The 12,321-nt window shown below is 43.0% G+C and overlaps 1 protein-coding gene across 2 annotated transcripts in view; it reads left to right on the top strand.

Annotated features, from left to right (window-relative positions):
• Positions 1-4,531, top strand: part of LOC138287447 (cathepsin S-like) — a 43,576-nt gene extending 39,045 nt beyond the window's left edge. For both annotated transcript variants that reach the window (XM_069227878.1, XM_069227877.1), the window contains exons 7-8: positions 1,506-1,605; positions 2,773-4,531. In XM_069227878.1, coding sequence (XP_069083979.1) covers positions 1,506-1,605; positions 2,773-2,890 — 218 coding nt within the window. In that variant the 3' untranslated portion in view covers positions 2,891-4,531. The remainder of the gene's footprint in view (positions 1-1,505; positions 1,606-2,772) is intronic.
• Positions 4,532-12,321: the final 7,790 nt, after the last annotated feature.

Below are 12,321 nucleotides of genomic sequence, written 5' to 3'. Positions count from 1 at the left end.
CTATGCCCCAGAAGACCCGACTCTTTGCTCTACAGTGACCACCAGCACTGACTGGCAATGCAACATTTGTACTTCGTGCTACAGTAGAGACATTCTATGGTGACCGTCAACCCGCAGCTCCAGCAACGACCGTCCAAAATGCCCAACAGGATCTTCGTGCTAGAGGCAAAGACCGCCTGCGATGCCCAGCCTACTCTTTGTGCTATAGTGACAACCATACAGAATGGTCTACCTGCTCCTCACAGCCTCCTCCATCGTGAACTGGACTAAATATAGTATAGACAGACTAAACATAGTTTGGGGTTGACAGTCTTTTCTCAAGATAACTAAAAGTAAGGTTTGTCAATCACATGACCACAGGAAATATGAGTTTATGAGGGACATTTTCAGATGGGAGGATTTTCTTGAATGAGGTGGGCGTGGGCAATAATTCACAATTTGTTTCTGGGGAGAAAGTGTTAAGGTGAAAGAATTTAAGACATCTCTGTTTCACCCAGAATTAGGGGACTTGTACAAAAGCTTATCAGGGTAATTCATGATAACCTGCAACTTTCATTGGCAAATGGGAGGAATTGGACAGACGTCTTGAGAGACTTGTTGAATGCTGGTCCAGGAACATGTCTTCATAGTCAATGTTTTCAGAGAATTGTCAACACTGAACTATATTCTAGTTTATTATTTTTAATGAAGCACATTTTCATTATGATTGAATGCAACTGATAAAAGATATGATGGACATGACCTCTCATCTGAACCTAGCCAAAGTGTTTTTTCATCTAACCCTATTATCCTCAGCCAATTACTAATTCTCTTCCTAATTAAAAGCCACCAAGCACTACACTTGTTTCTTCTGCAGTGCCATTGACTACAGCACAATGAAAGAGAAATATAGACCTTTCCAAACGTGGACATATACTTTTCTTGATTCCCCAAACTGTTGGCTCTCTTTGAAGGAATGCTACTTCTCACTCTTGGAGATTGTAATACCAGAAGTTGGCTACCGCGTCTCCCAGGGCTCTAGTGCCAGCCTCCAGAATAGTCTCTTATGTGTAAAATTGTAGTGCCTCCCTATTTTTCCTATAGGAATGATGCCCAGTCATCATAAAACGCAGGCATACTCTCTGCTTCCATGTGGAATAGCTGACTCATCCGAAACTCTCTTATGAGACCACCACCCATATGTTCAAGCACATGACATGATTAATTACCCTAAGGAGGGGAATAATAAGTTAACTGGAGAGCCACTTTCACAACAAACGGCACATGCAAAGAAATCTGTATCAATGTACCAAATGCATAATAATTATATCCAACAAATAATCAACATTTATTACACCAAGCATTATATGCCCACTAATTGGTGATAATTATCTTTAAATTGATCAGTTCCTGTAGGTTGTGTAGAGTAATCATACATAGTAAATAAAGGGGAGTTGCATAAGTTGAGGCTATTTAGAATTTTTGGTGTTTAGACTGCATCTAACTTTCAAGCATGTTTTCTGTAGGGATATATGATGGAGACTGTGCAGAAGAAGCAAACCATGCCATCATCATTGTCGGTTATGGAACAGAAGACAATGGAGATTATTGGATAATCAAGAACAGGTGAGCTTGTGTAGCACTGAAATCCTTTGCCCCCTGGACAAGGATGATTCATTCACAGGACCCGTTCCCCAGCTAAACTCCTGTCCCACCCTAGCTTTGTAATACCTTCTTGATGGTTAGGAGTGTGCTTACATTTGTATCACTTACTATGGGTGGTGCATCTTTTGCATGAGCACCTGCGCCAAAAAACCTGTAGAGATGACTCGATGCTTGCAAAACATGCAACAGAGAAGTGATTGTGATCCATGGACATTGCATGATCAGGCTATCCATATCCACGTGACTAGCTGGAATCTCTTCTTATCCCTGTTTCCATGAACTATACTCTGCTGCCTAGGGAGATCCTGAGCAATGGAGAAGCCCACCTAGCAGGGCCTTCCTATTGAATCTCATGCATTGTAAGTTTAATGCAGTTTATCACATGGGGCATAAATCAGTAGCTTACTGCCACAGTGGGTCATCTTCAGAACAACCTAGTAGTGCTCTTTACATTGGCTGCCATTAAAGGCCAGAGTGCACTTTCAGCTGTTTTGCTTGTTTTTAGAGGCCAAGATTGTAACTTTTAATACAGCAGCTCCTCAGGGTCAGGGAATAGGTTTTCCCTCACGGTATCTGGTACAAAATTCCAAAGGTAACTGTAGGTGTGAAGTACAGTCCCGGCCTCTGGATGGCTCTGATACCATCTATCTGTGGTTGCTTTGAAATATTACTTTTGTAGTTTGCTGGTTTCCTGCCCCTTTCTCTTGCTTCTATCTGTCTTTAGATGCACACTGATTAGTAACAAAATTGGCATATCTATGTATGTGTACTGCAAGGGTATTCAAGGATTTTCAAAGTAGGTCCAGGACGGCCTGGTCTATGCCAGATTTTCAGGATAAATTTCCTAAAAATGTGAGAATCGAGACAGGCGTTCTGGAAATGTCAGGAGGTTTAGAGAATGTAACTTTTGATCACATTTAATGGTGAGAAACTGTGAAAATAGAAAACACGTCTTAACATCTATTTTCAGTGATATAACAAAGATGAATCCTTAGATGTAAAGCACAATGGCTGATTACAGTTCAAGCATATCTTTAAGATTCCCGTATATTCTTACTGATAAAATTTTGCTGTAATCAAAAAAACATTTTAGTATAGTATTAATATCGTTAATCTTGTTTCTTACAGCTGGGGGACTGAATGGGCCGATAATGGCTATGCAAAAGTTCGCCGCAATTCCAACCAATGTGAAATCGCTGGGATGGCCGCCACTGCTGACATCATGGGCCCCCTCAAGGAAAAATAGAAAGCACATCATTTGCTTGGCTAATGAGATGAGAGCTTGATCCATGATTGAACCATGTTATCATTGCCAGGCATTCACGTGCAAGAACAATTTGTGTCCAGTACAGAACAAATGTGCAAATCATTTGGAACACAATTTTTTTTTTTAAATGTAAACATATACAAAATGGGATTTGTTGATTTATTACCTTGGCTAAACTGATGATATTTCTGGAGGAGATGGTTATAGTTGTAGGGTGGGGAGAAGGTGCTGTAATAAGCGATATGTCAAAATATAGACGAAAACTCTACAGACTAAAAAAGATATGAAGTCAAAAATAAACAAGACCAAAATGTCAACAATGCATAAATATCACCCTAGATAGATTTTGTCCAGTTTAAAATGTCTAAATGTAGCCAAACCCTCACCCCAGAACATTTGGAGGAAAGTGTGATTGGGTCTAAAGTCAAAATGTTTGTAGGGAGGTTGTTACATGGTCGATATCTCTGCTGGCTATATAGTTGTAGTCTCTATTCTGCATTATTTGGAGTCACTTGCTACTTTTTAAGATATAGCAAAGTAATCCATGGTAAAGGACAGTACAAAATGATGTATCCCAGTCATTATCCACCTACCAGCCATCCACAAAGATCACACCAGGGAAAAGGTTGAAACTGTGGATACATACATTTTCAACCACGAGTGGTACTTTATAACTGACAATTACTAGCTAAAATTCTGAATAATTTCTTATTCTGAGAAAATAGTATTTTTAAGGAATTGCAAGTTGTCTGGAAACCACGCGGAGGACTGCACTTGGAACCCACAAATTAATCAGAGCTTGGTACTTGTGTCTTCTGAACACCTTTGAAAGATACTTGGTGACTGTATCTGAAAAGTTCATATTGTACACTTTGGGATTCATGAAAGGTGGTTTCATTATGATGAACAGATCATTACGAGAGTCCGAAACACACACAAAGTAAACATGTTGATTTTCAGGATTTAGAACATTAATTAGGTGTATGCAAATGTGTAGGTCTTTGCATCCACAGACTTTGTGAAGATTTGGGGGGATGTCCGCTAACACAGTAAAACATCTGAAACTTTGCAAAGATTCCCTGTACGTAAGAGAGCAGACCACAGCAAGATAAGTGTTTTTCCATCAAAAGGTGAAACAGCTCTTTGACTTATAAAGCTGAGAAATGAAATGCTGCAAAACCACTTCTTAAATGGTTTTGTAGGACAAACTTTCTTAGAGGGAAAATAGTCCAAATCTCAAAACTTCACAAACTGCAAAAAATATAACTTCTACCAAGTCCACCAGTAGAATAACAACCTACCCCCTCCACAATATTAATCATAGACGAAGAGAAAGAGGTCACTGGGAAGCTCTGAAGGGATTTGCCTTATTGTGTGATGTCCTTAATCTGAGTTTTTTCATGAGAAGCTGTTACCCTGCGGTCACACCCTGCAGCTCTGACTTAGGCTGGTAAGAGATAATCAAAGGCCTGAGGGGCACAGTTAATTTTATGAGAAATATTTTTAATATGCACCTTGCGTAGAATGCACCACTGTGGCAAAAGGCTAGGTCTTTGCTAATATGTACCTTCTATGGCTCAATGTGTGATAATATTAATAAAAAGCAATGTTATATTGTAATGTGTTGCTATTTGTATTTTTGATGTGTTTTTAAAGTCTTCTTTCTAAGGCAGCGTACCCATATGTGTACATTTTACGGTCAAAATAGGAGCATCTACTATATTAAAGCAGCCATGTCACACATTCGTACATTTTCAGCTCATAAGCAACTGCAATATTTCAATGGCTTTAAAGGTATTCAGAAAACTACCTGTGGCTTATGTCATCTCAGGAGGGTGTTTGTGCGATCTCAGTTTCATTCGCAGATAGAAACTAGAGCATTTAACCTATATTGTACATCATGAAACGATTTCCAAAACCCCATAGTGCCTACTGAAGAAATTCAGGAACTATGGGGGTCATTCTAACCCTGGCGGTCCAAGACCGCCAGGGCTAAAATGACAGGGGCACCGCCAACAGGCTGGCGGTGCCCCGCTGGGCATTCTGACCGCGGCGGTTCGGCCGCGGTCAGAAGTGGAAAACCGGCGGTCTCCCGCCGGTTTTCCGCTGCCCAAATGAATCCTCCATGGCGGCGCAGCAAGCTGCGCCGCCATGGAGGATTCTGACACCCCATACCGCCATCCTGTTCCTGGCGGTTCTCCCGCCAGGAGCAGGATGGCGGTATGGGGTGTCGCGGGGCCCCTGGGGGCCCCTGCAGTGCCCATGTCAATGGCATGGGCACTGCAGGGGCCCCCGTAAGAGGGCCCCAAAAAGAATTTCAGTGTCTGCTTTGCAGACACTGAAATTCGCGACGGGTGCAACTGCACCCGTCGCACCTTCCCACTCCGCCGGCTCAATTCTGAGCCGGCGTCCTCGTGGGAAGGGTGTTTTGCACTGGGCTGGCGGGCGGCCTTTTAGCGGTCGCCCGCCAGCCCAGTGCAAAACCCAAAATACCCTCAGCGGTCTTTCGACCGCGGAGCGGTATTTTGGAGGGGGAAGTCTGGCGGGCGGCCTCCGCCGCCCGCCAGACTTAGAATCACCCCCTATGTGTACGGACAGAACCATTCTGAGAACACAGAATGTTTTAAATGCATGCATATAAATCAAAGGCGGCCCCCAGATCAACAAAAGCAATATACAAAGGATCTTTCAACACAGCCACATACGTCAACCTTAGAAGATTTAGGGCCTGATTACAACTTTGGAGGAGGTGTTAATCCGTCCCAAAAGTGACGGAAATACCACCAGCCGTATTACGAGTTCCATAGGATATAATGGACTCGTAATACGGCTGGTGGTATATCCGTCACTTTACCGTCACTTTTGGGACGGATTGACACCTCCTCCAAAGTTGTAATCAGGCCCTTAGTCGGAACACCTGGTCGATGGTGCTCACTTTCAGACAAACCCTGCTTGGTAGAGGAAGAGAATTCTCTTCTTGTCTATCCAGTCCTGTAGGCTGAATATGATGGCAAAAAACCTTTTGCAGGTTGTCAATGAGGATTATAGACCTATAATTACAAGTGTCTCCCAGTTAAGGCTAATCTGGGACCACTTTAACGCCTTTCTGTTGTTTCCAAGCATCGGTGTTGTTGAAGATTAAGGGCCAGCTGTATCCAAAAACCGAATTGCATTTCTTAAATAGTGAATTTTAGGAAATCGCTATTTAACAAATGCAAAATGGTATGTATGGATTTTGCGCTTCGGTAATAGCGATTCCTTAAAATTTGCAAATGCTACTACCAAATCACAAATAGAGAACTAGGCCCATAGTTGCGAATGTTTTTGCATTTCCCAAACTGCGAATTCCAGTTAGGAATCTGCAAATTAGGAAATGCAAATCCCAGGGTGCTGGGGGCCTATGTGTGTGCTACATGTCAATTTAAAAAATGCATTTATAATGCATTTTTTAAAATTTTCACGTGGTTACCATCAAACTTTGATTTGGGGTAATTGTATTTCCTAAATGCCCAATTTGCATTTTGGAAATGCTTGATACATGTGCTTTGGAAATCGCAAATTGGAATTCTCTATTTGCGATTTCCAATTTAGAGAATCGCAATTTGCGATTCTCCAGATGGGGTCGCAATTTTAAGGGATCGCTATTTTAGCGATTCCTTAAAATTGCACAGTGACTGCCTTTCACACATTTCGAAAGGCATTTTTGCATTCGCAAATGGACGAATTTTGCAATTCGCACCATTTGCGAATGTAAAAAAGCTTGATACATCTGGCCCCATTGGATTATTTTTCCCATGGGGTTGAGCAACTTTCCATCTAGTGACAGTGCAAGAGCATTATGATCACTGTCTTCTCGTTAAATAACTTCAAAATCCAGAGCTATGTGCCAGAGAACGATGACCAACAGAATGTAGTCAATTTTACTCTTACAAGATCCTTTGGAAAAAGTAGCAGCAGGGGGAATATCTGACTTAAATCTGCTGTTGCAGGCTCGCAGCCCATAGGTCAGCCTGAGCGACATTAATTGGGTTGCCGCAGTGGACCAAGATTTTACAAAGGTTTGATTTCCAAGCTATATATATCCCTAGCTTCATCTTTCCCTTCTGTGATCGTCGACATACCTTGAAGGGGGCTCAAAGCTAGTGTTGAAATCTCCTGTAACCAAAACCGGCACATTGTCAGAAAGCTCATTGAGAAATGCGGCTAAACGTTAAGGGTAGATGAAACTTTAGTCCTAATAACAGAGTGGTTGTAGATATTAAATACATTAAGCTTACACCCATTCAATCCACTAATTTGTAAACCCAGATGTCATTACTATTTGTATCTATTATTTTGGCAGATATTCCTGACATGGATTTAAGCCATATTAAAAGGCCACCAGATGTGCGTCCTGCCTCGAAGGGACCTCTTCTATGCTAAAGTTAGAATATCCTTCCCGGGAAACTTTGTCCAAGGCCTATGTTTCCTGGATTAACACAATATCATACCCGCTGATATAATTACCCTAATCAGGATCTAACGGTTTCCCTCTTATTGGTACTGTCAATAATAACTTGTTGCGGGACAAAGAGTGGTTAGACCCAGGTTATGAGGATGGAACAAACCAGCCCACTGATCGGAGAGGTGTTCTTCTGGCCTAATTCCATGACGTCAAAAACTTCTTAGTGGTGCACTTACTGGCCGGTGCTAGCTGGGGCCTGAGTGTTTGGCAATCCTGTTCCTGTTGGATAGGTAGAGGTTCATGTGTTGTCCTGAACATGTAAGGTGGAATTACGTAGGAAGATAGTTACTCTATGTTTGTCTGGAGGGGGGGTTGAGGGCAGTTCCATGCTTTTTGCATTGTTTACTTTCTCTTTGCAGCATTGTTGGACTGTTGCATTATGCAGCATGAGGATTCTTGCCACATTCTGATAGCGAGTGCGCATGAGCAGTAATTTTAAGATACTGAACTGGAATGTCGGGGATTGGTCACATATGTCAAAACGTATAGGGTTTTATCATTACTGAAGTGCCACAATGTAAATATGGCATGTCTCTAGGAGACATGCCTCAATGACACAGAGGTCAAGAATGTAAGAAAGAAATGGAAATGTCAGATGTACCATGATTCTTATCCAACCTATGCTAAGGGGTGATGGTGTTAAGAGCAGGTAAATACTATCCTACCAATCCTAATGGGCATTCCTAATAAGTCTCTGGCCAGAGGCAATGTTTCCTTACCTGGAAACATGCCATAGTCAAAACTTTACTTGAAAAGCCTTCTGCGGACCTCCTTCTGACAGAAAATTATAAACCGATCCCTTTACTCCCCATAGCAAGTAAAGTTTTGGAGATACACATCAACAAGCACATTTGCCGCTTTTTTAGAAAAGCACTCAATTCTTCATCCCACACAAACAGGATTCAGGCCAGGAAGCAGCACTGAGACACCTTTGCTAATAACCACAGAATAACTTCAGGCCATTTTGGACTGTGGTGGCTCAGCAGCTGTCACTGTCTCACATTCTATTCTTATCCAAAGGATGAACGAAGCTGGTGTTACAGGTGCTGCATACAATTGGCTTGCAGTTTTTGTAGAAAATAAAAGCTTGCAGGTCTATGAAGAACCCTTCCTTTCTGCCACCTACCCATCAACTGTGGTGTCCCACAGGGTCCTCCCTTGAACCTACTCTTTTTTCATATATATGTTCTTCTCCTAGCAGAGATAGCGCAGGCACACGGTCTGGCCCTAGTGTGATATGTCGTTGACACACAGCTTTTCATAGCTTCAACTCCAGAAACAGAGCAGGCATTCTGTCAACTAAATTCATGCATTAAGCAGGTTATTGACTGGATGTCATCCTCAAGCTCAATGGTGGGGAAATGGAGGTCTTGGTTGTTGGTAACAACCTCTCAAAATGGAATGAACTAGTTTGGCCTGAATACCTTGGAGAGTGCCCACAACCCTCCCCAGGTGTAAAAACTTTAGGTTTCTGGCTCAACAGTAAATTGTCAAAGGAAACTCAAGCCACAAAGCTCTCAGCAACATGCTTTAGACTGCTGAGAACTTTAAGGAAGGCCATTCAATAACAAGAGTGGTCATACAGGGATTGATCAACTCTTTTCTCCACTATGGCAACTCCCTCTTCTTGGGAAGTCCTAGGTATGTCATAAGATGACTACAGGTAGTGGAGATCAACTCTTAACTCCACTATGGCCATTCCCTCTTCATGGGAAGTCCTAGGTATGTCATAAGACGACTACAGGTCATCCAGAATGTGAAAGAGCACACTGTATATAAACTCCCAAGATATCATTTAGCTGCACCAGGCTTGGCTGCCTTTCAGTGGCTTCCGGTGCAAAAAAAAAAAGGATCTGCTTTAAAATTCTGTGCGTAGCCCATCAGGCAATGCATGGAAATGGCCCACTCTCATTTGGCAACTTGTTAGACCACACACACCTAAGACTCCTTTACGTTCTGGATACCTAAAGTTGCTGATGATACCTAGAGCCTGAAAGTCTAGGTGTGGTGAATGATCTTTTGCACGTTTGACCACCAAGCTATGGAATGATCTCCATGCTAACATTAGAATGGGTGTTCCAAAATCCACCTTTAGGAAACTCCTAAAGACACACCTTTTCTAACCAGGTCATTTCACTTCCTACAGATAAGCTATAAACCAGCAGGAGTGCTTATCTTAGCGAACAGGCACGAACAGGTAGCCATGCGCTATGCAAAAACACTAGAATAGAATAGAATAGAATAGAATAGAATGGTGTAGGTGGCTCCGGAGCCACCTTGGCGCTCACTTACGTGGAGGCAGACATAGAGGAGAGGTATGTATCCTACAGGGCCATATCCTTGGTCAACTTATATGCCCCCAATGTGAATGACTGCCAGGTCTTGTTCAAGATTCAGGAAAAGTTGGGGTCAGACTTAGATAGGCGAACACTATGGTTAGGAGACTATAATTGTGTTCTGGATGGGGAAGCAGATTGGCTACCCCTAAGACTTGACATGAAGCCATGGATGACTATGGCCCTGCGGGAGGTGATGGGCAACTTGAAGCTCAAGCACACCTGGAGGGCACTCCGGCCCTTAGGTAGAGTGTTTACTTGCCACTCACACAAGCATAATTCCTACAGTAGAATAGATAGAATTGTGCTAGAGGGCATACCACCTGGGAATATGCCTTGGATGACACATTTAGCTCTCTTCCGATTGGCTTGCTCTCCAGTACTATGTGAATTGGCATGAGGGGGGGTCGAGAGTCCAGGAAAGGCTCTGGTGATTCCCGGTAGATGTGATGAGAGATGTTGGTGGTAGAGATACATTGTCACATGCACTGACTGAATATATAGAGACTAATTAGGTCTCAACAAATTGGAGGCCATTACAGCTGATGATGGGACAATATTTGGGTTTGATCTGTCGGGTGCACAGACAGCTCCATCAGGAGATGCAACTAAACGTGAGCACGTTGGCATTATTGCAGGGTCAGGACTTGTCTGGTCAGGAGCGTCAGGGGACAAGCTGAGGGCTTGGCCGAGTACTGCGGAGAAATGGGACAGATTGGATACATACACACGTACCCAGTATTGGCACCACCTGCACCGAAAGGGTGATAAATTGGGCAGGATCTTGGGTTGGCTGTTACAAAGGCAGACTTGTGTTCCTCTGGTTCTTCACCTGATGGCAAGTTGGGTGTAGTGGCAGCAACACAGGAGGAGACTGTGGCAATCTTTCAACACCACACAGATGGGATATCTTGTGGCGATAGTCGTAATACGTCAGATCACATTAATGCATATCTGTCATCTTTACATATCTCCAAGGGGGGTTGAAGCGATGTTGGAAGAGCTTGAGGTGGACATCATGATGGAGGAGCAGCAGGCGGCTCTAGGAATGTTACCAAAAAATAAAGCACCCAGGGGTTGTGTTCCCGGACAAATTTTATCAAGGATTTTCAGCATTGTTTTCTCAAAAATTGCTTGCGGTGTTCTTGGAGGCCTGGAAATCAGGGGTGCTCAGGGGTACTCCCACCTAGTATGCAGGAGGGTCTTATCTGTATGATAAGGTTGGGCCAATCATGGAATCGCCCCCTCACAGTGATCTACTCCAGTGTGAAGATCTCATGTAAACTCTTGGGCAATCATCTGCGCCCCACCATGAGTGGCCTAGTGCATGCTGATCAATGCAGCTTCATTCCTGGGCACAGTACAGCCATGAATTTGCAGAGGCTGACACATGTTGTGTGTTAGACCTGTCAGCTCTTGGAAAGGTTTTCCCTGTCTTTTAGCTTTTGACTTTCTGTTTTTGATCCTGTGCTGAATTTTGTTTTTGCTGGCTGTAGGCCTCTGGGCACTTTACCACTGCTGACCCAGTACTAAAGTGCAAATGCTCCCTGTCTAAATTGTATTGGTGATTGGTTTATCTATGATTAGCATTTTTGATTTACTAGTATATAGTCACACAAAGGGAGCTGAGGAGGGCCCTGCATATCCTGATGGCAAATCCCAGGCTGATGGGTCTTCCTGAGCTAGAATGTGGAAGAAGCTGACACTTGCACCTGAATAGGGCTGTGCCTGTCCTCACACAAAACAGTGTCTAATCCCCTGGAGTGTGTCTGGGGCCAGGGCAGGAAAAGGAAGGGTCTTGAGCACTACACAGACTTTTCTTTGAAGTTTGCCTACTTCAAAGACAGAAATGGGTATAAATACTGGACCTCTGACACAACTTAGCTTGAATCCATCTGGAATGACGACATTCTTACAAGAAGAAGAGTTAGGTGCTGTAGGAAGGACTGCCATGCTGCCTGTTGCTTTGTTCTGCTGGCCTGCTGCTTGCTGCTTCTGTCCTGGGCTTGGAAAAGGGCTGGACTTGGCTTTCTACATCCTGCTGCCAAAGGTTTTCCAAAAGCTTGGACTGAGCTTGCTTCATGTTAAAAAGTCTCAGGGACATTAATGACTTCACCTGCCCAGGCCTGGGCTCTCTTGCTGAGAGTCCTTGCCAAATGGTGCCAAATGCAGTTCCTGGGTGTAATAAAGATGAGGTCCAAATGCTTGAAAGTAGGTTCTTTATTGGAAGTACCTTATCCACAACACAGCAAAACAGCTTCTCTCCAACAGCTGTTCTCCACTCTCGGAATTCTCCCCACCAACACTCTAATCTGACATCATGTGTGACATCAGAACTCTTGCATAGAATTATCCTCAGTGCTCAACCTACCACACACCTTCCCTTTAACAAATAAAACAAAAGAAAACAAAAACAAAAAAAATAAATGAGAAAAGATCAATTATGAAAAACAACTAGAACTAAGATTAAAAACTAGAATGCAAATTTCAACATTTTTTTAAAATCACTACACGATTAAGATTCCATACTCTCCTTGACCTTTACAGCATTCCTAAACAGCTTTCTCACC

Source organism: Pleurodeles waltl, chromosome 4_1 (assembly GCF_031143425.1).
Source record: "Pleurodeles waltl isolate 20211129_DDA chromosome 4_1, aPleWal1.hap1.20221129, whole genome shotgun sequence".
In the NCBI taxonomy this organism is placed as follows: domain Eukaryota; kingdom Metazoa; phylum Chordata; class Amphibia; order Caudata; family Salamandridae; genus Pleurodeles; species Pleurodeles waltl.
This window is presented reverse-complemented; position numbering and strand designations above follow the sequence as displayed.